Below are 27,035 nucleotides of genomic sequence, written 5' to 3' on the forward strand. Positions count from 1 at the left end.
GGTCTAGTCCTCAGGCAGGCAGCGATGGAGGGGCTGGGGAAAGAAAAGAAAACTGAAAATGCAAAGAGGGAGCAAGCTTACTGAACTGCACGAAAGCTGTTAACCTTAGTGCTCTGAAAACCAATCAGCAAAATCATGAGAAAAAACAAACTTCGAAATAAACTTTATCTGTCCAGTTGTCTTACAAATAACAGACGTATTTTATTAAAAGAAATAAATAAAATGAAAAGGGAACATTTCTGATTCAGGGACACTGAATTCAGTTTTGACTGATCTGAAATGTGTTCCAGTGAGATCCACAGCTTCATTGTGCATCCATCTGTGCTGTCCAGTGGGAGCTCTTTTTGCTCACTTATGAGGGTGAGCTGGGGGTTAACAAAGAGAATTAATTAACATTAACTATCAGCTGGTGCTTCATGACTATTCATGAAAAAAAAAAGCCTTATCACAATGTGAAACACAGCTTGAGAAGAGCAAGATATGAGATGATGACGAGTAAGTCAGAGTGGGAGTGCGCATTAAGGGGGCACAATTATCCCCCCTCTGCCAAACCCACACAGCAACTACACAAACACACACTCCACCCTCACTCCCTCAAACACTTATGGTGCTTTGCACCCAGTGGTAATCTGCAAAACGTCCTAATAAACCTGAAAGGAGTTCTCATGGTGCCTCTCTTAGCATGCATGTGAGTATTACACAGTGGGAGGAGAAGTGTGCTAATCCACACGTTTACCATCAAGATTCAGTAGCGGTAAATAGATGTGCAGCAGAATGAAGTTATTACCTGACAGACAGATACATTATGTCCTCTCTAAACATCCACACCTATACACCTCTACAAAAAGCATCCAGAAAAAACATTTAAACATATAGAATAAGAGAATAGAACAGCCCTTTACTGTCACTGTACATGTACAACAAAATTGTGGAAATATGTTGCTGCCCATTCTGAGAAGGTTAAAACTGCACAAGCAGGACATAATCCTGCACCTGATACTGTTATAAGACAGGGCTTTTCATCCGAGAGTGAAACAATCACAAGAAGGAAATCAGCAGAGAAACTCATTGTATGAATGTAAAAATGCTGGTTTAGCTGTACAAGTTCTAACAATAACAACCAACTGTCATTTAGGAACAAAAAAAGGTATTATGGCACACAGACCTCAGCCAACAGACACAGATTATGAAGCAGGAGCACTAGGCACCACCAATCCAGTGACATAAATCACACATGATAATTGCTGACAGATATAAATGGGTTTGTGTTGTCTGGCAGTCAAGCGTAGTGCAAAGGAGTTATAAAGTTGAGTTGTGAGCCCCACACAAGCCAGCACCATTATGATGGATCCACCAAAGACATCCCAGAGATGGAAATCTGTTAATGCCAAACTCCCTGTGGTTCATAATGGCAGTTGTTAAACACAGTGACTGCTAAAAATCAATAACAACTAGTAAATGTGTGTTGAAAGCTGTCCCTGGGGTAGTTACTGCTGAGCTGGACACCTTCGGTGTGAAAAGCTAACCAGCACTGACAGCTCGCATACGATGAGGCATCAGTCCAACGTATGTCTGACAGACCAGTAAGCTTCTGTCTTAATCAATACAGCTGTCTACAGCTGTTCTTCTGACAATTTATGTAGCCTAGACACTGCATTATTAGCAGAGAGGCAGAGAGAGTGATTTCAACTGATGTCAAGTGAAGTTCAGTGCAGCCAGAGGCTTGCTGTTAAACGTCTGACTTCAAAGGACTCGGAGTTCACAAGTTCTAAATTCATTATTTACAAGCATGGAAAGTGGGTTAATTCAACGACTGTACCCGTGCTGGATTTTGAGCAGTAAGACAGGAAATTACATTTTGCAAGAGAAACTGCTTCCAGTCGATCACGTGATTCCATTCCTCTCCTAGCACAAGACTGAAAGCTACACAGCAAAATCTCCAGTGTTAAATTAACACTGGAGATTTTGCTGTGTAGCATTTCACAGAAAATGAGAAAATAAAAGGAAAAAAAAACAGAAGTGGTTTTGTTTCAAAAGGTAGAAACTTTGACAGGAACCAAAACAGAGCCTCCAGACTAAAGACAAGAGGAACAATCTGACTTTCACAGAAATTCCAACATTTCCAGTGACACTGGGGGTGTGTTAGTGTATGTTGCATGTCTGTGAAGGCACCAATCGTGCTTTCACAGATGCTGCCATCTCGACGACACCTGTGTCAGGACAGGCCTGTCTAAATGTATACCAGTCACATGGCTTCATAGTTAAAGAGCTTGGGTTCTAAAAGGACCTGCCTGCAATCAACTCCTGTTACTTGCTGAAAACATTTGGTTGGGATGGAACAAAAAGTGCAAAAAAGAAGCCTCTAAACTGCTGAGCAACTGAAATATGAATTTTAGCCTCTGTCCTATTTACAATTAAACAAAGGGTTTTAAAGATCTGCAAATATTTGAATCTTTATTCCCATTTTATACATTTTGGGAAATATAGCTGTAGCATTTTCCACTCTGAACTGCGAGTTAATCCTACTAGGGTGTCAATAACAAACATTTACCAGAACTGGAGTGTCAATGGTTTCTGGAAGGGGTTTGGAAATGGGCTGGGAATGACAGAGCTTAGAAATCGCTCGCTCTCCTGCTGTTTGGAGGGAGGAGATAAGAGAATTAACATTACTGCCAATCCGGATGCAGAAAAGGAATTCACTCATATTTCTAATCATTCCCCCCATCCCTCTACTTTTCCACATGACAAGCTTGGTAACATCTCTGTCAGCAAAAAAAGCACTCTGTTGCTCTGAGAAGGAACTGGAAATCAAGGACAGGGAAACAGAGGACAAAAGGAGGGAAATAGCAAAAGAGATGATGGAGTGGAGACAATAGATTAGTATATACTAGCAACATTATTCCTTCTTGTGCCAATCAAAGATAAGGGTGCCAGTCGAGCTCCTCGAGTGAGGCCATTGTTAAATAAAGCCGTTACATTCACAGGGAAGAGCTTGCAATTAGAGCTCTGACGAGGGAACAGCCTGACAACAGAGCAGAAAGACTGGAAATTGGCAAGAGTCTGCGGTGAAGGAGTTGGGTGTCAAAATGAATAAACAGAAGAAAAGGGATATTGGATCTCTATCGGAAATACTGTTGGACTAAAGCTATTTTTGCCATGGTAGACTGAAAGAGCTTGGGTTCTCCTTTCAGAAATTATACTCCCTTGCTGTTCATAGCAGAAAAAAGAAACTCGAGCGTTTGTCTTACTATGAAGTGAAAAATTCACCCCAAGGAAATTTGCACCATTTTGAAAACTCAAATGTTGGAAAGTGTTTTCTTCCTTTCACCCAAATGTTGTCACGAGCATGCGCAGGGAAACACTCACAGAAAGCACAAGCAAAGCCAAATACAGTACTGTGCAAAAGTCTTGAGCTAGCCCTCATTTCTTCTTTGGGTTCCAGTGGTCCTGAGCATTTCTCCAGGTTTTCTGAAGGTCTTTCAAGGTTTTTCTTTGGACATTGGCTGCTTTTTCACTCAATTTCAGCCCAATCCTTGTACCATTTTCAGAGGAATGTTTTTTTTCTGGCTTATTACACCACTTAACACTACTAAGCATAAAAAGCAACCTAACTCATGTGTCTACACATAACAGACAGCTTACCAAAGAACTCATTTTAAATATTATTATTATTATATACTTTATTACTAGAAACCTGTTGCAAAAACAACATCGTTTATTCCTGTTTCTTTAACTGAATCTACAAAAAATTTCAAATATAACAACATTTGAAGAGCATAAAATAGTATTTTTTAACCAGTGATAAATTAAAAAAATCAGAGGACAAGTTGAGGACAAAATAGGTTGCAGGTCTAAAAACCAGTCTGCAGCAGATGAACAGTGTCTGAATGCACTTAAGAATTCCAGAAAAGACCTGACAAAGAAATTTACAAGAACAAAATACACATAACACCAAATAATAATGCTCAAGCTAAAATCACACAAAGTCAATGTTTGTTTAATTTACTGTGATCCCTTGTGTCTTAATATTTCAATAAATTTCTGCACCCATTTTCCGAGCAAAATATAAAGAAATGAGGGACGGCTCAAGTCTTTACTGTACTTTGTGTTGGTAAGCTGTAAAAATGTCTGAACTTCTCATAGTTTTTAATTTCTAACAAATGTTCTTCCTTTTTCTTCCCTCTTCCCCTGTTCTCTTCCAACAGAGCAGAGTTATGCGTCAATATGGCCCAATTTATGAGGAACTAGTTCTTTCCTGATAGCGAACGGGAAAAGTACAGAATCAATCTCTGTCTCTCTCTCTTTCTCTCCCATGGCATTGCCCATCATGAAAGCCCCCGAAAACACAAGTCACTGCATTAAAGTGCATTTGAGATACATACAGGACACCCTCCCTAAGCAAACTAGGCACCCCACATGCTTGTAGGGATATTAAATGCACGCAAATACACAAACACTATTAATTATCTGTATTCTTTTTTCCTGGGAAATACTTCAAACGTATACATTCCTCCCAGGAAAATCTCTTCCCTTTCCCACAGACAGGAAACACCAATCACTCAGGACCCAATCAGCAGAACCAGAATCCACTGGATTCTACACAGTTCTACACCACATGCAACCCTCTCTGCGTCTAATCAACACCAGCGCAGCAAACTCAGCCCACTCAGTGACTGGGCTTCATGTGCATGCCCTCCCTTACAGCTGGCACTGCTCTCATTATGGACCTAATCAGTACAACCAGGGCTCTTGTCAAGACATTCTCCACAGAATAGTCTCTCTTTGATATGATGCAAATGCCGAATTCCAAATATCCTAATTTTCGGAGATTCAACTGGATTTGTGAAAGAATAAAAAGCTCTGTTTCAGATCCTCAGCCACACAAAACCCCTCATCAATGGAAGATGCTCCACTTGGACAGAAAATTCTTGATGACTAATGTGAGCCAGTAGTTCAAAGCTACTTCTAAATGAAGCGTGAGTACCAACCAGGTCCAACACACTAATCTAATTTGTAGCTGACACACTTGGAATTGCAAAGATCAACCAGAAAATTACAACTACAGCCAAAACGTGTGTCCTTGAATGTCTCTGTATGTTTTCTTTTTTCCTTCCAATATACTGCATGGTCATGTTTTAATGTGTGTTTCTCACCACCAGCAGCAGCAGCACCATATCAGCATGGTCACACACACAGGCTACATGTAGGGCTGTCCACAGGTCTTCGTCCTGCAGGTTGACGCTCAAGCCTCGTTCAATCAGAAGTTCTGCTGCAAAGACATTGTCATGGCGGGCACACTGCAGAATGCAAAAAGAAGGAAATTACAGTACAGGGAGTGCAGAATTATTAGGCAAATGAGTATTTTGTCCACATCATCCTCTTCATGCATGTTGTCTTACTCCAAGCTGTATAGGCTCGAAAGCCTACTACCAATTAAGCATATTAGGTGATGTGCATCTCTGTAATGAGAAGGGGTGTGGTCTAATGACATCAACACCCTATATCAGGTGTGCATAATTATTAGGCAACGTCCTTTCCTTTGGCAAAATGGGTCAAAAGAAGGACTTGACAGGCTCAGAAAAGTCACAAATAGTGAGATATCTTGCAGAGGGATGCAGCAGTCTCAAAATTACAAAGCTTCTGAAGCGTGATCATCGAACAATCAAGCGTTTCATTCAAAATAGTCAACAGGGTCGCAAGAAGCGTGTGGAAAAACCAAGGCGCAAAATAACTGCCCATGAACTGAGAAAAGTCAAGCGTGCAGCTGCCAAGATGCCACCAGTTTGGCCATATTTCAGAGCTGCAACATCACTGGAGTGCCCAAAAGCACAAGGTGTGCAATACTCAGAGACATGGCCATGGTAAGAAAGGCTGAAAGACGACCACCACTGAACAAGACACACAAGCTGAAACGTCAAGACTGGGCCAAGAAATATCTCAAGACTGATTTTTCTAAGGTAAAGGGCAGAGAGCTCCAGTCCGACTCAGACGCCAGCAAGGTGGAGGTGGAGTACTGGTTTGGGCTGGTATCATCAAAGATGAGCTTGTGGGGCCTTTTCAGGTTGAGGATGGAGTCAAGCTCAACTCCCAGTCCTACTGCCAGTTTCTGGAAGACACCTTCTTCAAGCAGTGGTACAGGAAGAAGTTTGCATCCTTCAAGAAAAACATGATTTTCATGCAGGACAATGCTCCATCACACGCGTCCAAGTACTCCACAGCGTGGCTGGCAAGAAAGGGTATAAAAGAAGAAAAACTAATGACATGGCCTCCTTGTTCACCTGATCTGAACCCCATTGAGAACCTGTGGTCCATCATCAAATGTGAGATTTACAAGGAGGGAAAACAGTACACCTCTCTGAACAGTGTCTGGGAGGCTGTGGTTGCTGCTGCATGCAATGTTGATGGTGAACAGATCAAAACACCGACAGAATCCATGGATGGCAGGCTTTTGAGTGTCCTTGCAAAGAAAGGTGGCTATATTGGTCGCTGATTGGTTTTTGTTTTGTTTTTGAATGTCAGAAATGTATATTTGTGAATGTGGAGATGTTATATTGGTTTCACTGGTAAAAATCAATAATTGAAATGGGTATATATTTGTTTTTTGTTAAGTTGCCTAATAATTATGCACAGTAATAGTCACCTGCACACACAGATATCCCCCTAAAATAGCTAAAACTAAAAACAAACTAAAAACTACTTCCAAAAACATTCAGCTTTGATATTAATGAGTTTTTGGGTTCATTGAGAACATGGTTGTTGTTCAATAATAACATTATTCCTCAAAAATACAACTTGCCTAATAATTCTGCACTCCCTGTATTGTTAGATTTATTGGAACCACAGGAGTGGTTCAGTGCACATACACTAATAAGTTGTAAATATGGAAAAATGTCCAGCAGTAGTAAATAAAATTTTGCCACTGTCACGGAGGAATGTAATACATTTTTGCAAAAATAAAGGCATGGACAACGGTTATAAGTATAAACATGTTACATTTATATGAGTGACAATATCATTCTGTGAGGACACATAACAATGTCCTGATTTTTTAAATCTGTGCATTAGAAATGCAGGAATTCCAGGGAAGATGAATGTGAGTGTAAAAAATGCCACTTCCTGTTAGGGACATATCTTACCAAGTGTAGCAAGGATCCCCCAGAGGAAATGGGAGTGTTGGGGTCAACACCTTCTTTCAGGAGGCGCAACACTGCAACACACCAAACATCCATATGTTAGCACCTGCTGTTTGCGAGGACAGGCAGCGTGCTTAAGGCAAGCACAGTAGACACATACGCAAACACAGGCATCACTATCAAAACCGATGTGTGTCGAGTGAGTGTCCTCTGACTGTCCTTGTTACGTCAGTGCGGATCAGTGTTAAGTTGTGCGTGCATGTTTGGTAACCCCTGTTTTCTGACCTGCTGCTGGGGCAACAGCGAGCCACGCAACCCAATAACACACTGACACAGATCGACTAAAGGAAACATAAACCATTACAAACAAGCTGACACAGTCAGACATAAACAGATAAGCAGACATGGTTAACACAGATAAGCAGGGTCCTAAGATTTTGCTATAAATTTGATGTGTTTTTAAAGAAATAAATGTGAACGTAGCAGCACACAGTGACAGAGCGAGAGCGACAGGACACTGGGGTGTGCGACAGATGAATAGAGACTGATAGTCAAAAAGAAAGGCAGGTGGAGCGCTGTAGTTTGGACACATGTGAATTCAGTGACACTGACAGCACTAGACGGCTGCTGACTGAACCGAGGAAGACCTTATACCAACACTGTCACACAATCCCACCACATATGCCACATACACAAACGCATACAGTCTGTTGCATTAGCACATACATGAACATCCACACAGAGCCATGGCAAAATATTACACTTTAAAGTTTTTGCTAAAATCTAAAGGAAAGGATCTGTTAAACATTACTGTCTTAAAATTTACTAGCATTGCAAATGGATTCACCTGCAATAAATATGTGTATTTTATAAACACAGATAACTGTTTGAAGTGTGCATCGTGCATTTACACACCATCCACAACTACAGTATATGTTAACGAACTAAAACACCACATCAGAAATCAGGGAACAATTAACAATGAGCTGGTTGGCAATAAAAATTCAGAATTATCTTCAGATATTAAGCAAAGTAAAAAAAAATCTCAATAATTTAAACATTTATCAATCTAACGTAATATGATGTATGGTTTGGACATGGCAGACCTGAAAACAAGATTAGAAATGAGTATATGAGAGTGACAACTTAGGCTGAGCAGTTTGAAGACAAAGTTAAAGGCTGAGATCATTTGGGACACATACAGAGCAGGGATAGTGGATATATTGAGAAAAGCATTTTGCCCATGGAGTCGTCAGAAAGGAGGAAAAGACGACTGCAGGAAAGGTTGATGGATGTAACGCAGGAGGACATGCAGGGGGTTGGTGTGCAGAGGGTTCATGTGTTGGTATAAGAAAGGGGAAAGGGTGAGATGGAAGAAGAGGATATTCACTAATCACTTGGTTGGCCTATCATTGTAGAGGCACATGCACACATATCAAGCAAGCCAGACATTATACAAAGAATGTTTTTCCATTCTTCTCATGGCTGCAGTGCTTAATAGCATTTAAGTGGTGGATGAGTAATAAACAGACCAGTGCTGGATCCAATCAGCATAATTATCTCCTCAAGTCTCCATATGCTGTGGAGACACAAGACTGTAAAACATCAATTAAAGTACATCTAAAGCTGAATTAGTTACGGGGGAATTGATAATGTTCCTGCTTTCTTGTCTATTAAACAATATATCACAACTCATCAGTGAACTCAGAAGGGCAGTTTTTAAGAATGTAAAGCATCTTGTGATTCACAAATGGTAAAAGTTGGTATATTGAAGGTTGGTATATTTTCCTGGTTAGGATAAACTCGGGTTTTAAAATGACCCAACTGATGGAGTTAGTTAGTAAGGAGCTTTCATTCAACCTGCCTGGATTTTATGGCCCACAGCTGCAGACAGGTCAAGGGTCAAGTGGTTCATAATGTCATCAAGTAGCAAATGGGGAAAAAATGTTTGTCTGACAATATGGCCATCGGGAATCAATAGTACTGTTGCACGCGTGTCCATCTGTTGTGTGCATTAGTAGTAAAGCTGCCAGCTATGCTAAATATCACTAATATTGAAGGCTTTCATTTAAAAATGCTTTGTGTGTCTTATGATCCCAAACATATTTTGTATTATACCTTTATGTAGCTTAGATTAAGATAACAGTTATTATTTATTATTGTAATTTGCACTGCTTTCTTACAATGTCAGTCTTACTTTCGCTGTTTTTTTTTAACTAACTTCATTTGTACATTTTTTTTGCTTTTGATCATTGCTGTATTTATCTCCATAGCATAAGGCTCTTACCAGGTGCCTTTGGCACTTTAACTTAACTGATGTTTATTGCAGACTGTACTATTTTTATACTTTATACTTTATAATGCTGCTGTAACACAACAATTTCCCTTGTAGGATCAATAAAGTATCTATCTATCTATCTATGAACACTGAAACAAGTTTTGCTTCCTGTAGGCAATATTCCTGTCAAGTCAAACTAGGGGCATCCAATTATCCCTGTCTAACGTACGTCAAATAATGGAAGACAATAGCAAACAAAATCCCAAGACTTTGTTCTCAGCATAAACATGGTATAATCCAAAGTTCAGATAAAGTTTATACAGAACTTCAGAAGCCTGATTTAGACAGCTCAGGTAGGTGTCACCCAAAGTTTGAGTCTTTTTAGTGCAACATTCCCTCTTTGTGTCACTAAGTCTTTACAATAACTAAGTGCAGAAACAGTAGGCAGGGGAAAGTCAAATTTAATACCATGAGCTTCCAAAAAAACCTGAATGTATTGAATTTTATCCCCTGTTTGTTCCTATGGAATCATCTTTACAAAGGATCTGTCAAAGTCCTGCATACACAGAAGTAACGATTAACACAAGCAAAGTTTATTGAAGAAAGATGAAACAGTGTGAATCCATAGTTTAAATCATGGCTTGACAGACTAAATTAGTTCTTGATAACTCTATAATCCCAATAAGGTAATGGGATTTCAACTACAAAAGGAGAAAGCCATTTGTCAAGTCAATAGCAAAAGGGATGCATGACACTGTTTGTCTTAAAGCTACTAACGACGAGCTGTTTTACATTATGAGGTGATGCCACATTATCACGTAACTAAAATGCAAAAGGAACCCTGGAGTTGTGGCAGCTATATATTTATCTCACAGCACAGCCACAACATTAACTGTCTTTATATATTTATTAATTTTTATATGTGAGTCGGTGTATGTAAGTGTGCCACCCTTCAATCAGGCAGTGAAATGAAGAGTGCGCAAAAACTAAAGTCAACTATCTTTTCTGGACAACCACAAAACAGCTGTTCAAGACGTATGTGCAGTTTCCATGGCAACCACATAGGACCTGATAGAAAAAGAGTAAGCACGACGGAGAGAGAAGAGAAAGATGAGAGAGAAATCTAAATTAGCTACAGATTGACAGGTGGACATGAATAGAGCATTATGACCTTGATAACTACTCAGATTCTTAAAAGCCAAACCTGTGACATCTTATTGGCCTTCTTCTTCTTCCATGGAAAAAATACTTCACAGTTACATCCCTACAGTAAGATATTATAAATACAGCTACATCCAATACATAAAACTGTACATGAAGTTAATCAGTAACTCTCCTGAAAATCCATGCTTTCATTTAGATATTAACTCATGCTTGTGTTCAGCACCTTCAGGACCTTTTGCCTACACAGTATATTGCAAAGTATGTGCAGTTCACTGTTAAAAAAGCAGTTCTCCACTCAGGAAAATTAGATTTACATATTGTTGAACTGGAACTGCTTGAAATAGATACAATGCCCCACGCTGACTGTTGTGCAGATACAGTGCAAGGTTGGATGTACTTTTCTCATGGCTCTCTTTTCAATTCTGTGGCTCTTCTTTCTCTTGCTGTACCCTGACATTCTATGAATCTGATCAAATCTCTGTAATGTGCGCTCCATAATGTGCCACTTACATCAGCATTGCCAATTTTCTTCGTATGGCAACCAGACACATTCTTCTCATGTAAACTATCATTCCTTGGCAGCCCTATATGAGATTACGTTCAAATCCCTTACTCTTATAAATGCGTCTGTCTCTTGGGTCCTTATCACAGAGTCATGATCACAAACGGGGGGCCGTCTCACCTCACTGCCCCATGTTTTTGAAATGAGTTTTTCATTCCTCCTTTGTTTCATTCATGATGGAAAAACACAAGTGTAGAGTTTTCAAATAGATAATGAGTCTTGTAAGAGGGAACAGGGAACCACTGCCTACTTATCCCCAGAAAAGGCCATGTAATGGAATTCAGCTTCTGTAACCATGTAATAAATGCCACCAAAGGGGGGCAATGCACGCTCACAGTATTTGAAGTATTTAATAGACAAAACCCCTCCATAAATGTTGACTTGCAACTTTGTTTAAGTTGCGTCCTCCAGTGAAAGAAACACATTACTCTAAAAGACAACTCTCAGACAAATGGTGCTGGTGCATATTTTATCTCGCTTTCTTTTTTCTACAATGAAGCACTGGAATTCTCCTCGTAAAATCATGCCTGCAAAAAGAAAAAAAAGAAAAACTGAAATTGCTTATTTGTGACAGGAAAGGGAAAGTGGGACCGCAAATTGAATGTGAATGCATTTTAATCCGGTTTTACAGCCGGCCATTTTAGGGGAAACTGTCATTATGTGTACTTCTCTTCCTTTGTGTAATTTTAATTAAAATACTCAAACGTAGAAAAAAAACATCTAAATTAAATTCCATCTTCAAACCGAGCACAACTGTAAGAAATGACTTCATAACATTCACATCCTTTGCTCATTTTACCTGTCTGGACACTCATGACTCATCAAATGAAGTATACATTTAATATTAGAAGGTCGGAGAAGTATGAATTCCAGTGTAAAGTTTCATTGCAATATGACAAAAGTTGTCATTAAAGCACATTTATGAAGGATGGCAAAAAAAGGGCTTCTTTTTCTATCAGCTCTGTGGGCCTAGGCCTTGTTCTGTCAAAAACATGACAGATGTCTGACACCCTTTTAATCCCAGTGTGGTGCACTGAGGGAGATATCAAGTGATGTTCCCTACCATCCCTAACATATTTACTTATTTTTCTTCCCCTTTGGTTAAGTTTCACCACCTAGGGGAGAGTATATATAGATGGAAGGCTAACAGAACAGAGCTAAGTGTCTGAAACTTCCCATAAGACTACACTACACATCACAGTGACTTCAACTGTGGTCCAGCACATCCGCCACACAGTATCTAATGATAACAGATGGATATAGTTATGATTATGGATATAACAGAGAATTCCTTTGAGTTAAAATGTATTTCGTGGGCAGTGTCAAGTGGATTCCTTAAACTTTGTATTGAAGCTTTTGCTTCACTGATATAAACGCATGGTGTTTAGTACTTTAGGTGTGATATGTTTCTAAGGAGTGCTCCAAAACACTCCACATGACTGGAAGCTTTTATTACCTCCACTTTCCCGACTTCCTCACTGTGGAGAAGTGATTGCACTATGAGTCCCTGTGCTGTGCCTGCAGGATGGATCTATACACATTGATCAGTAATGAAAGATGGCCATTCAGACACACTTCACACAGTAATTACACTTCCATATAGTGCACACTGAACAGACACGCAGCACAGGCACAGGGGAAACACGCTCGCCCACTGGTGCAGAGACCGATCCAAATAACAATATTTCTGACTTGAGTTGGAGTCCCCACTGAGGGGACTGTGAATGCATACGGTTGCATAATACAGGTAATCTTTACTGCCAGCAGGAGAAAAGTAGGTTTGACCCGAGGTCTGCGGCAGCTAAAAAGGCCAGGATACAAGAGACACTAAAGGATCATGAGGCTATGAATGTCTTAAATGACAAGCCATTAAACAGTACTGGTCTAAAGAATGGATGTTCTAAAGCAGAGCTGCAGGCTTCACACATACACATGCATGCAAAACAACAATAATCATTAGAAAACAGCAAATTGTTCTAACACAACAAAGTACTGGTGATTTTCTGTGTAAGATCTGATATATGAATGGGGTGCACAGTGCAAAACTGGAGCTCATGAGATTTCGGTTTTTAAAGAAAGTGCTTCAAAGAAAGATGCGGATACAGTCCACAGGTGTCTTAAGATGAGTTTTGGAATTGTACCAATCAAAAAGAGGTACCAAAAACCTCTCAAGATTTGATAACCAAAGTTGGAGAAACCAGCACAAAATGTCATTAAATAGCATTTTTGGAGAGTTAAGACATGGTAAATATTAATAGTAGGTTCCATGGTTACGAGAGCAACAGCTTCACATTCTGATGATTGGTTTAAAAAAAAAAGAAGCAGTTTCACCAAATGTCAAAACACAAGCGAGCCAGATGTTTGCATATGACAGATAAACCCGTGAACGAAGATGACGTGCAGTATTCTCAGATCTACAGCTAGAGCTGTGTGTCCGTGCTATATCTAACCTTAACCCTGCGATATCCTTCGTAATCCAAAAGCATCTTTGCTGCTGTTATTTAGCTTCATCCATTTTCCAATGTTCCCTTTTCTCAGTGTGTTTGCCCTTCCCTCTTCTCTCTCCCTCATCTTACTTCCTGTACAAGACGAATGATAAGAAAAACAAAATCCTTTTGTGACTGCGTGTGTGTAGACTGTGTGTGCATCTCTTATTATCTGGCTGTCGTGTCAGCAGACAAAGTTTCAGCACCTCGTGCCTCGATTTTTTTAATTTTATTTTTTAGTTAAGGCTGAGTCTTATTTGTTAATCTCTCTTTTTGTGTCTTTTTCAGTCACAGCTTCTTAAAGAGCCACCTAAACATCTTTAATTATTTTTCAATAATCATCACCGTCTGAAGCAGACGGCGCTGACAAATTAAGTTGAGATATTTAAATGTATTCAAGATAACAGACATTTTAAAGATACAAGTGTATCTTTAACAAGTATATCACTTGAGCTTACTCTAGAAGGGATCCATGAAATGATAGCTTAATCGTAATGCTGAAAGCATAACATAATTAAAATATTGGCTCTTTTTGGAAGTCATACAGTATATGATCTACTGCTTAAATAGTGACTGTGTTTAAACCCCAACAACAGCTTTTTGGAAATCAGCCAGGCATGATACACATAGCCATAGTTCCAGTATAGAGCATGAAACTGATGTGCGGCACACAGAGTTCATAGCTATTGCTAATTTCTAACCCTAAGTTTAAGTTTGCCAGTGCCAAATATGTTCCCACATTACTCTGGGACAGTCCTGGCCAGAAGCAAATCCTATCTCTCTTTACAAAAAAGGCTAACACGAGCAGAGATAGTGAGAAAAACGTATCACTTCGAGCACCAGCACCACTGAAGAATACTAAAGAAGAGGCATTGTCAGGATATACAGTACTGAGTGCTGATGGATCCAACTTCCAAGTGTAAACTCTAAGTGGTTTGGACAGATCCTTACGCAGAGGCACTGACCCAAAAGAACCAGACAAGCTAGCATAAAAAGAACAGCTGATGAATCTTTAAGGCAGTATTTTTCTTCAAAGATAAAGATATGAAGTGTTCCCTTATCTACAGACGCCTCTGCATGAATCTACTATTTTGTTTCATTTGGAGCCAGTTCTTGTTTTGAGCACCAAATGGTCACAAAGCCCTCACATAGCAAGACAAACGGCGGCCTGGTACCGCTTGAGCATCATGGTGGGGCTTAGGTGATTAGGCAGAGGAGTATGCGATCCATGCCAAGCCAGTGAACCCTGTTTTCAGGTTGGCTTTAGCAGTGGCACACCAGCTGCTCCCACATACCCCAGCTGAATCTTACTGGCAGCCAGGGAGCAGAGATTAACACAGTGACCTGCAAAGTCTGCCGGAAGGACTGACGGAGATATGCTCAGACAGATGTGTCGGTGACTGGCAAGTGACTGTCATAGACAAAAAGAAAAATGGTAAGGTTGGACAAAAAGATGTGCCTTTTGGAGTAAAATGTGAATACCCTTTAAATTTCAAGAGGCTTGTTTTGTGACAGAATGATGTCAGCATCAGAAGTTAGTGTGTTTTTATTGTCTGAGGAAAGCTTGCAGACTCCTTTTTCTCTGGCTGGTAACAGATAAATAAACACACACACAGACAGGAACAAAGAAACATTCTCAGACATAGAAACCGACACAGGAGGGCAGACAACGGCGCTTTTCGCCGACATCAGTAAAATCACAGTCATTCTGAAGCCACAAGAAAGTCTGTGAAGGTTCTCAGTCATCCAGGTCATCGTAGTCAAAGGAGCTTGCAAAGAAAAGCGTCTGGACTTCTTTAAGTTGCTTGAAGACGTTTCACCTCTCATCCGAGAAGCTTCTTCAGTTCTAAGGTCAAATGGTGGAGAGTCCCAGATATAAACCTAGTGGGAGTGACCCCCCACAGAGGGACAAAAGGACCCCCTGATGATCCTCTAATCGCCTGAGCCAAGGTGGGAAACTGGGCGTGGGTCCCAATCAGCCGGAGTTTCGGGTGTGTTCATTGTGAAGAACACAAGAAAGTGTTTTTAACCATTTTTAAATGCTTTAATGGACTATTAACTATCAGCCAATCAAACAGCCGTATCACATGTTCTTTCTTTATCTGTTGAAGAACATTCTTATGTCATCTAGCTCTCTGTCAGTGTCACTGAACAGCATATGTAGGTGGGATTGTTTTCAACACTTTGCTCTCAAAATCAGGTATTGCCATCTCTGCTACCCTCTTGTCACCCTCGTGTTAACCAGAAGCAGACACGCCCACTCGCAGAAAAATCCGAACACACACCTTCTTTGTCGTTATGATGAATGATGGCATCCTGTATAATATCGGCAGGCCTGAAGCGAACGTGGTGCTTCTTGCGGTGCGTGGGCAGGGCTCGAACCTTGACTCCACCTTGCTGGCGCTGAAGGCTCTTTTCTCTCTCATAGTACGCCCTTATTTGTTCACAGCGCATCCTCCTGACCAGCCTTTGGCGCTGGCCAATGGGAAGAGACTCCAGCAGACACTGGTCTATCTCCATGTTCTGGCGAAAGACGTTACATAGCTGGAAGCAACCTAGAGACAAAGAGAGAAAGCCAGAAACAGCAAAATAACATTAGTAATGTTTTATCTCAAAAAAATTATGTTGTGTCATTTGTCTTTTTTTTTACATAAGATTTGTTTTTATTCAAGTTTTGAATGCAAGCTGTCCATGCTTCAGTGAGGAGGACAACCTGGTGAATGAGTGAAAACACTATCCCGCTAAACATGTCCTATTGGTGCTGGTGTGGGCCCACTGTGGAGGGCCCCAGACACCCCACACAAAAGTGCCCACATGGGCCCCACATTGGTAAGTCTGCCATGATAGTTTACACAGTAAATAAGAAAATGCTCTCTGATTAAAAACAGAAACAAATTTACCTAAAGATGCAGCCGTACATGTCATTTACTTTAAGTCTTGTTCCTGACAAGCAGAGATTTGCGTGGATACCCAGATTTATTATTAGGTCTGTGGTCTCAGGCTCGACTTGTTGATTTTTTTGGATGATATGCAAACGAGCCTTGGTCAGAAAATAGCCGGTGTTACTCAGATAAGGAGACAACACTTTATCAAAAGCAGTCGAGGATTTATCACCCACACGGCTTCACAGCTTTGTACTTGGCCAGCTCGATATAGACTGCTAGGTCAAACGTATGCAATGTTTACATTTGTTCAGCTTTAGCAAAGAGTGTACGCTGACTCAATCATATCATGTCAAAGAAGCACTCTGTGTGGGTGCGTTTTCGGCCAAAATGTCAAGTATAAACCTTTTCACAGTTCATCGCTGAAAAGTATGAACATATCATCAGTGTGCAGCAGAACTGTCATTTTTCAACTGTCATATTTTCACCTTGATTTGTTCTAGTAATCTTTTTTTTTTTCCTTTTTTTGACACGTTCATCCGGCCACAGCTGTACAAACTCCAGTGTCTATCAGTAGCAGCTGCTACACAGACCAAGCTGTCTCCCTCATTGGAAGGGAAAGTGATATCACAGGGGGAATAGCAGAATTTGTTATTGCTTTATTGCTTGTTTCCTCAGCAGCTCTTATGCTGAATCACCAGCTGATGTAGTTCTATTTTTGGATAACACATGAATATGGGCAGGTGCTCAGTGATCGGATCTGGCCTGTGATCTTGTTTTCAGTCTAACATAATGAGCTTAAAGAGATGTAACGCGATAGCATTGGGTCATAGTGGAGGATATCTTCATGTAATAACTGTAAATACTCACAGCAACAAAACAGTGTCAGCTGAGTTCTTCAGCTTTGTTCACCAAGATAGTGAACCAAAGAAAATTGTGCCCTACATTAAATATGTGTATTTTGGTCTTAGCTTACTTTGCTACTCAATCATTTTGGAGAAATCATCAACACCCCAGCGAGAGGAAAGTTAAACCACAAACACACCCTTTAAAAAGTAATGAGGGTGAATGGAGATTCAAAACATTTCACTTCCAAACATCACAGATGTTCTCTTATGAATTTTACTTGTTCAGAATAAATTTGAAGAAAGTTATTATCCAGAATGCCTTACATTTAAAAAAAAAAAAAAAAAAAAGTAGTTAGCACACTGAGATCTTATTTATTCATTTATTAAACATGTCTCAGATAAGAAGCATCCATGTCCTCAGGTGTGTTGAAGCGGTAATGTGTTCTCTAAATATCAGCTTTTTATAGCAATTTTATTTATAAAGCACATTTTATTATGTAAACTTAATGTGCTTAACAAAGAAGAGAAAAACATAAAAAAGATCTGTGAAGCTTTGCCTTAAGGCACAAAAGCAAAAATAAAATGTAAGAAACAAATCAAGAGCTGCTTTTTATGCTTATTTATAATTCACTGAGGACAATAATTCTAGAAAATATGCTGCACTCCATACACCAAACAATTAGTGCAGAGCAAGTGTGATTATTTTGTTTAGTACAGCTCTAAACTTTGCACATAAAAGAATAAATTCTTTGCTGATTTTAAATTTAAAAAAGTATTCTGAAATTGCTGAACAATTTTCCCACTCACTCTTTCACAAAGTGGTAAAAGCCTCCCAGTCGTTACTTCTGAAACTATCAGCCTCTCTGGGATGCGCTTTCTTTTTATAGCCAATCATTTTACTAATTAGTCTAATTTCTTTTATTTGTTTTCATTACACGACCTTTCCAATCTTCCTGCCCTGACCTTTGCGGGCATTTAATGACTACATGATTTTCTCAGGTAATTTTCAGTTAGTTAACAGTTTTAATAATTTGGGAATGATGGCATCTTGATTTACGCTGTTAAAAACATTTTTTTAAACCAAGCTGCATCCTTTTTTGTTTGTGTCAGCATTTTGCCCAGTTGTGTGCAGGCAGTCGTTTAGCATCCCAGCTGTGAAGGATATTTGCTCATTGTTTAGCCCTGGGGTGGGTTGTGTGAGACACCACAATATTTTATGTGTTGTTTTTTTTCTGTCCTAACAGAGTGTATCAATTCTTCTGACTGTGCATAATCTATCTGCCTCTCAGTGGAACGTAGCCAAACAGATCTCATCACAAGGCAGCTGCGAAACTTATTCTGGTCTGCTTGGGTGATGTAAAGTAGTGGGACTCTACAGCAGGAGGGCCAAGCCTTGGAAGACCAAAAGAGCTCATGTAGAAATATAAAAAATCAAAAGATGCTAACACTTTTAGGAATAATAATTTGTTACAAAGTAAGTTAAAGTGCAAACAGAAGACGAACTGTCATGACAGCACTGATAATATGACAAATTCAGGTCATAGTCAGCCCAGAGGACAAGCAAAACATGAAGACAAGATAGTCTTTGCACAGACAATGACTCACTAACTTATGTCTCTTTGGGCATGTTATATCCCACTCCTTACATTTCTCAAACTGCTCTTCTTTTATTGTGCTTGTTTTTTTTTCTTCTTTGCCCACTTTTGATTTAGTTCTCTCTTACTTTGAGTATTTTTGTCTGTTCACTGATGTAGCACTCTTTTTCTCCGTCATCTGTCTGCTTCTCTTTTAGGGTGACTGAGCACACATCAGTGTTTTCAGCAGGTGAAAAATACTGTTAGCAGGGCACTTTTAAAGCACTGCATGCTTTCCAACACCTTCTGTTTCTTTGTCACAACTTTATCAGGTCTTAAATATCTTATTTTTCCAGAGCTCCAGACTGTGACTGGTCACACTTTACCGTCAGAGGAAATAACAGTATCAGACACACATTATTGTTTATTTCTGTCCCAGGGTGTTTTCTGTCTGTTTCTTACTTTGTATCTGTGATGTTAGTTTTCCATTGTTTTTACACATTAGAGAGTGTTGCAAGTTATCTCATATAAGTGTAATATGCATAAGAGCTATGCACATTTGTTCCCCAGTCCAGCACTTGCACTACCACCTGAGAATCTTGGCACTAGAGCCAACTTTCTGAGACTGTAAACTGGGGCTTTTCTTTCAACAGTGAAAAGCAACCTAACAATAAAAGAAGTCCTTAACTGTCGAGGCGTAAGTACATTGCTGTTACTTTTTAGAGTATACCAGAAGCTGTCATTTGAAGGGGCTGGGGTGTGTTCGGATTTTTATCAGGCAGAAACAAAGACGTCCTAGCAGACAAAAAGATGCTTCTGTGTGCTTTTTTTGTTTGTTTTTGTTTGATATACATCTACACATTCATTTGAACACCTGCCCCCCCCCCCCCCCCCCCCCCCCCCCCCACACACACACACACACACACACTTCCTTCACAATACATCAGTGCCATCTGCTCTGGACAGACATGTAAAAAAAGCGTTCTTTTGTATTCAAGTTCCAGACGGGAGTGGTGGGTGGGGGTCATTATTATACTGCTCATGCCAGGTGCTTCAACTGTATTTTATTTTGGGAACTTGGCTAACGGTTGAAACACAGAAACACACTCAACCTACTGCTTTTTCTAATAATATACGACAATGTGTCTCCACAGTCTTGCATTCTCAGTCCCACAGTTGTTGCCTTATTTTTCTCCTGTTCTTATATGCACACGTGACAAATTAAAGGAAAAACCATCATAAATTGTTTTAATAAGGTGTTGGGTTACCACATGCCTACAGAGGAGCTTAATTGCAACATGACATTAATTCAGTGAGTCTCTATATCTCTTCCGTGGGGAATTAAACATCACTCTGCCAAAGGATATCCCCTCACATGATGGTCGTTCATCTAAAGTCTCACATAGATCTTCAATTTGGCTGAGAGGTATTGGCTGTGAAGACAGTATGTGATTCATATTAACTTTATACTTATTTCTCCAATCAGTGATCCTTCATGATCTACGGAAGGGGGGGCATTATAATTTTGAGAGAGACCACTACCATCAGGAAAGGAATGCTTCATGATAGGTTAAAAGGGATCAATTTGAGCAATCTTGCATTAATTTATAGTGACTCTACCCAGGAAAGATACACGTGAATCTTAACAGTGTCATCAAAATACCTCCTACGACATATCAGAGGATGACCTTGCTGTAGGCGTTCAAGGATTAAGGGTTTTTTCCTTTAATTTGACTGGTGTGTATTGTGTCATCGTATCTATTTCATTCACTGCAGAGTTGAAGATCAAAAAGAAGAAGAAAAAGATGAAACAGACCATCAAGACCAGACACGTGTAGTGCATCACACCTGCACATACACATGCGCACACCTCAGAATACTTTTCAGTCCAAACCCAGGAGAAGAAGTGGCATGTTATTTCCTTGATTACAACAATTAATCATTTTTACGTAAAATAAAAACAAATGCAGCAACAGTCACATCTAGATCATACTGATATTTTGTTCAATAACTTGAACTTTTTAATACCCCCCCCCAATAATATAGATTATCGTTTTCTGATCAGCTGACTGTTTCTTGCCTCAGTCTCTGTCCTCACTGTTCCTACTGCTTGTTCCTTGGTTGTATCCTCTTTGTCCACACTCTTTGTCACCCCAATACATCATCTATTAAGCATACATTCAAGGTTACAGTCACACAAATCCATAAACTCCCAGTCCATGACAGACAACAAATAAGATGACATATTAGGGCAGACAGCCCACACATGAACTGTAGGTGTACAAAGCATGTAAGATAGATGGGTATAAAAATAGGCTAAATACGAGGAGAGTATATCACTAGAAACTGAACATTTTTGTTCAGCTTCTAGTAAGGTGCACCTCACTTTCCACATAAAATTTCATGCACATCACATCACCTTTTAATAACCTGCAATTTATTTTCAAATATTAGGACATAACTTCTGCACTAAGTGGTCAAAATAACAAGATACACTGACTCTTGCTACTATGTGATGAATGGTTGTGGACAAATACATCAGACCAGGAAAGGACTAATCGGAAATGGGTCTGAATGAATCTGGGATATGGATTAAGTGGATATGCAGAGAGAGAGAGAGAGAGAGACAGGGAAAGAAAGCGCGAGCTTTCTTCTTCTGCCATCCCATCTCCAAGCTATCAGTTATTGATTAAATGTAGAGCATCCCATGCAGGCTCCAGCAGGCTTTGGCTAATAACACAAACACCATTGCAGGAGGTTGTAAATTGCAAAATACCACACATACACATATACAGTTAAATGCACACAAACTCACATTTATGGTGTCTATAAGCTGCAGACACCATAAATATGCAGGATATGTAGGAGAGGGGATGTGGATGATTAAGAGGTGAGGTGGGTTCTTAGAGTGAAGGAGAGACTTTGACAGCCTGCATCACCTCTATCATAGCACTCAATTATCTTTCCTCCTATATTCTCCCTTTTTCCGGTCTTCATTGCTGTTGCCTCTCAAATATTTGCATCTATCACTCAAAATTTGGCCACATTCCTTATGTCACTCCTTCCATCCATTTCCCAATAATGCCATCCCCTCCCTCTCTCCCGTGCTCCTCTAAACCACCATCAGTTTTCTCTCCATCTGTCTTTCTCTCCTTGAAACCACTTTCTCTCTGTGAGTCTGTTAGTGTGATGTGAATATGCCAGACACTCGTGGGAGCTGCATCTTTGTGGCTTTACTTCATCTTCCTTTCCTTCGTTTTGCTGCTACCTGCCGCATTCACTGGTCAACTTCACTCATCTGCAGCAGCTCTCTGCAGCAAGCTCACACACCCACTTACTGCACGAACACACACACACACACACACACACACACACACGGGGGGGCACAAATACCCATTTGAAGTTTAGACCACACCGCTGCTGCGTCTGCAGCAAATGACCAGAATTCTTAAGCATGTGAACTCATACAGTATGGCAGCTTGAACATACAGTAAGTGCTAATGCAACAGACACACACCCATGGCTGACAAGTCTACTTGCATGCATAAATATAGAACTGCTGAATGGCTACTTACAACATTTGATGAAATGGTAGTGAGACATTTTCTGAGCAAGTCAGACAGTCCAACAGTCAGGTAGGAAGGCAGGCAGGCAGAAAGGTATGCGGGGGAGTCAGTGAGTGAGGAAAGCAGGCAGATGGTAGGCAGCTACAGGTTCCAGAAAAACTAACTAAAGCAGAGCTCATAACCGGCACGATACATTATTAATCTGGCTCACTGCATGCTATCCAAACTCTGTTCCCCTGTCTGCATTATTCACCACCACCAGTAGCAGCTCCGGTTGCAGCTCATGCAGCATCTACATGCATACAGTTCATCTCTCGCTTTCTCACACACACTCTCACACACACACACACACACACACAGACATGCACTCTCTCGGTCACCCCTTCGGCAACACGGAGCTGCGGCTGGTTCTAGCTCTTCTCGCCTACAGCCGGATAACCACTGCACAACGTCTTCCCAGCCATAGCCAACACACGTGCTCCACTGGCGTCACTGACTGGCAGCCGGCTCAGCCCACCTCCTGTTCAACACACCCCCAATGACGCAATGCTCTTCGCCTCCTTACACACCCCCCTCCTGGTTTTCTTCACACACACACATATGCAGTGACTCATACAGATGCACGCTTCTTTGGACTATCCTCTACCTTCTCAGCCCAAAAAAAAAAAAAAAAAGGCGGCAAGAAAGGATCCATTGAGCTATATTATAGATATAACGCAGAGAGAGCGAGACAGACAGATTGTGAGGAGGGCTGTTTGATTAAACTGAAGAATTGCAGACACAGCAGGGGGAGCAAGAGAAAGAAAAATAAGCAAGAGGCAAAAAGAGAGGGGAGTGTTAAATTTGATAGGACAGCTAAAGACATAGAGAGAAAGAGAGGCGAAGCTGCTGCAGTGCGGCTTTTGGTGTGGTGACAGGTTAAGTGTTCATCAGCGGTCTTAAACTAGCCTCAAATTTACTACCGATAAAGATAGTTTATAGAACGTTGGAGCTTGAGCGCAGTACGTTTAGACGCCACTATAATGCACTTATCATGCAGCAACAAACCACAGGGCATGGTGCAATATGAACTATGTGTGTCTGTAGGGCGATCTCTATGATTTTGTCCTTTAAGGCTGATTTGCATTTACTAAGCTTTGTGTTAAAAAGGGATTTGTGCAGGATGGGAATGTGAGAAAGAAGGAGGAAGAAGAGACACAGCGAGAACAAGAACAGAGAGAAGCTGAAACACACTTAAAAAAAAATGGATGATAGTAGTAGAGGTTAACAGGGTGTGCAGTGTGTGAATCAATCTGGATTGCGACGCACGTTTTAGAAATCTGTGGCGTGGCGCTTACACATCTACAGCCTGAATAGCATGCTGATTTTCCCGTGTGAGATTTTGAGGCACAATCGCTGTCAAATATGAGCGAGCAGAGATGGGATTAAAGCACGTGAGAAGCAGGTGAGGTTCACTCCGCGTTGGTGGCGAACAGTGAGGAGTAACAGAGCAAACTTGAAAGAGACTGGGGGAAAAGAAAAGACACACTGGGAGTTAGATTTGTGTGTATGTGTGTCAGACTGGATACTCGAGTAATTCCTGTCATAGGAAATCAGGTCAAAGCAACTGCTCGCTGCATCGTATGCAAAGTACAGCTTGAGCAACTACTACAACAACTACCGGAGTAAAATCAGGTGCCTGTGTTCAAGTGTGTGCAAAGACTGCACTATGCAGAGTAATTCAATCGTACTGCTACATGTGTTTGCACACAAACACAGAGACAACAGACAAATTCACATCTTTACTGCACTTGCAAGTCAAGTAGTAAAGTGTTTTTGGGATAACACAATGACTATCCCATTATCACTTTTGAAATGGAGATCGCACAACAGTACATTCTGACAGGGGAATGTCATGCGTTCCCATCTAAATGTCTTTAAGCATTAATGGCGCATGTTATCTGCGCCTGCAGTAATAGAGACTTAAGATGCCATATCAGAAAGCGGTGGCTTGCTGGAAAACTGGAACATGAGGTACTGTAAAACAGAGTTTCAAAGTGAGACATCACCCTAGAAGGGAAGTCTGTGGCAACAGAGACAGGACAATAAATTGTTGACACGTAATGATAATTTCTATCTCTCTGCAGCCACAAGTAAGCAGCGAGATAGAGTGAAGAAAAGAGATAAAAACAACAGATGTAAGGACTCCATTGTATATAACAGCCATCTAAATCTCTGTCAAAGGAAAGCACGGCTGCAGTCACTTGTGTAACTATCCACAATCTGTTTTCTTGGCACTATCTATGTCTTTATTGTTTCAAAGTCACTCACAGTGTAGCACATGCTGTTTCTGGTAGAGACTGAGGCTCTCTTCTTCTTCTGTGCAGCACTGACAGGTTTTCACTAAGGCAGCGTTTGATGCACAGATCATAAATTTCATTCACTTTGACACAGCGGTCACTCTGCCATCATCACCCTCAGCTGTCAATCAATGCTGCAACTGTGTTACCACCATGAATTTTGTGCTTGACATCCTAGAGAGTGAGTACATTTGTTCTTAAGTGTGATCTCTTCAACTGAGTTCAGTGGTGACGGATCCAAGGTGCAGGAAAGGTTCCTAATAAAGGCAAAGCCAAAGGCACTTAGCACTTGAGGTATTATATATTAAAGGAGACTGTGAATTCAGTATTTCTCATTTCCATTTGATAGATTTATTTGTGTAAATCCGTTCCAGCTACTTACAATCCCATATATTGTATCATGCTATTGACACAAGGTGCTCAAGTAAACATACACCAAACATAATTTGCTATTTCGTGTATTTTTTTAAATGATCTGTTTAACACCTTGCAATCATATTTTTTTGTTCTGTTTTGTTGATTTTTTTCACTGCACAAAGTGTTATTATCATTTTGCTAATCTGTCCTGTTTTTCTTACATTGGTATCATTTTTAATTTATGGTAATTGTGCTACTGACAGTACTTTCTTCATTCAGGATTCAATTTAAAATCCTCTATATTAGGTTTGGTCATAATTGTTCATGACAATTGGTCGAGCCCATTGCCGACTTGTGCTGTGAGGGCATGAAAAATAATTAACTTGTAGAGCACAATTGATGAATACTGGAGCAAGATTCTTCCTTTAGGTTGTGGAGAACGACAGTGGAGACACTGATTGAGACTATTATGGATTGAGCTAAGAAGCTAGCTCAATCCATAATAGACAAGCTAGCTGCTAACTTGGTGCGCATCACCATTAGCTTAATGATATTTGTTAACCCCATCTGTTTGTTCATTCAGAAGCTTCAAGGTGTTCTTCATCTAGTTCCTAGAGACTGGTTGGTGACCTCCTGGCAACCACTGGTCCCTAGGGAAAAACAATTATTCCCCACTAGTTGTGAGTGGTTGCTATACTCCCCACTGCTTTGCTTGCTAACAGACTGCTGTAGTCACCCATAGTTTTAACGGAAGATCTGTCTACAACCACCACAAAGAGGTAGCGAAACCTGAGAAAGTGTGTCACAAACTGGAATCTGAGAATTTCTACCTTCAAATTTAGAGCTGCTTACTGCTAAAGCCAGCATGTTTCAATAGGTGCAACCTTTCCTTTGAAAGTGAAAAGGCTCTTTTTCCGGTAACCGTTTTTTTCAAGTTTCACTTCTACTCAGTTAGAAAGTGTTTGTGGACAAGTTGGCCTCTTCCCAGCAAATTACAGGTGACTCGAGCATTCTGCTAGTGGCCAAAGCAATCACAAAGAAGTTTTTGGTGCAGGACCCTCTCTGTGACTGATTTTACTCAGCATCAACCAGCAACTTCCAGTAACTTCTGGCCAGCCAATCTGGGAGTACACATTTTTCACACTTTTCTCTTCAGCGACCAAATGTTGTCAGGGTTTACCATCTGGTGCCTCAGTCTATCACGTTTGTGTGGTCTAATACAAAAATAATCCCAAGTATGTGAGTTTATTTTTATTTATTTTTTTGCGGCAAGCTCATTCATGCATGTGCATGCATGCGGGAGTGGGTGGCACTGCACATGTATCAAAAAACTGCAACTGTCTGTTGTTGATGGTGGCCAGTAGACAATTTTTAACATACTGCCCAAGCTTTCTATATTTTTCTCTCTGTATTCTGTGTGTACTCTTACAATCTGCTGTCAGAATTATATTTTTTATGCAGGTTTTATGGTAAGATTAGTATTAGTATCAATATTGGTGTTGACAGAGTACATGCCAATTTACACTCAAATGTAATCAAAAAGGTCAACGTATATTCATTGGCAATGCAAACAGCTACACTAATACAACTGACAAATTACTGAACTAATAACTACACTAATATTTCCTAAGCCACACACATTATGTGTTAAATCTTTTTGAATCACCTTCTAAACTGAATAATTGTGCAATCTGATCATTACACAGTAGCAGCTCAAGCCAGGTTTAAATTAAATGGCAGACTATCTAATATTCTTAATACCAGTTAATAACATAGCATCAATGTTAGTTAATTCTAAGGTGGATTGCTGCCTGCAGGGGGAAGATTTAAGCATTTCTCTGCACAA

The 27,035-nt window shown here is 40.3% G+C and overlaps 1 protein-coding gene across 4 annotated transcripts in view; it reads right to left on the reverse strand.

Moving 5' to 3' along the window:
* The window catches only part of myo16 (myosin XVI), a 106,036-nt gene that overhangs the window by 72,347 nt on the left and 6,654 nt on the right, over window positions 1-27,035 (reverse strand). For 3 of the 4 annotated variants that reach the window (XR_003269904.2, XM_026143915.2, XM_026143914.2), the window contains exons 1-4: window positions 22,503-23,670; window positions 15,909-16,178; window positions 7,137-7,207; window positions 5,154-5,297 (exon numbers count right to left, since the gene is read on the reverse strand). Coding sequence is in view for 3 of the 4 variants with exons in the window: in XM_026143915.2 (XP_025999700.2) it covers window positions 5,154-5,297; window positions 7,137-7,207; window positions 15,909-16,178; window positions 22,503-22,530 (513 nt within the window). In the remaining variant the exon portion in view is untranslated. Of the gene's footprint in view, window positions 1-5,153; window positions 5,298-7,136; window positions 7,208-15,908; window positions 16,179-22,502; window positions 23,671-27,035 lie in introns of those variants that run through there. The other variant, XM_026143916.2, reaches the window with a different exon arrangement.

This window comes from Astatotilapia calliptera, chromosome 16, assembly GCF_964374335.1.
Source record: "Astatotilapia calliptera chromosome 16, fAstCal68.1, whole genome shotgun sequence".
Taxonomy (NCBI): domain Eukaryota; kingdom Metazoa; phylum Chordata; class Actinopteri; order Cichliformes; family Cichlidae; genus Astatotilapia; species Astatotilapia calliptera.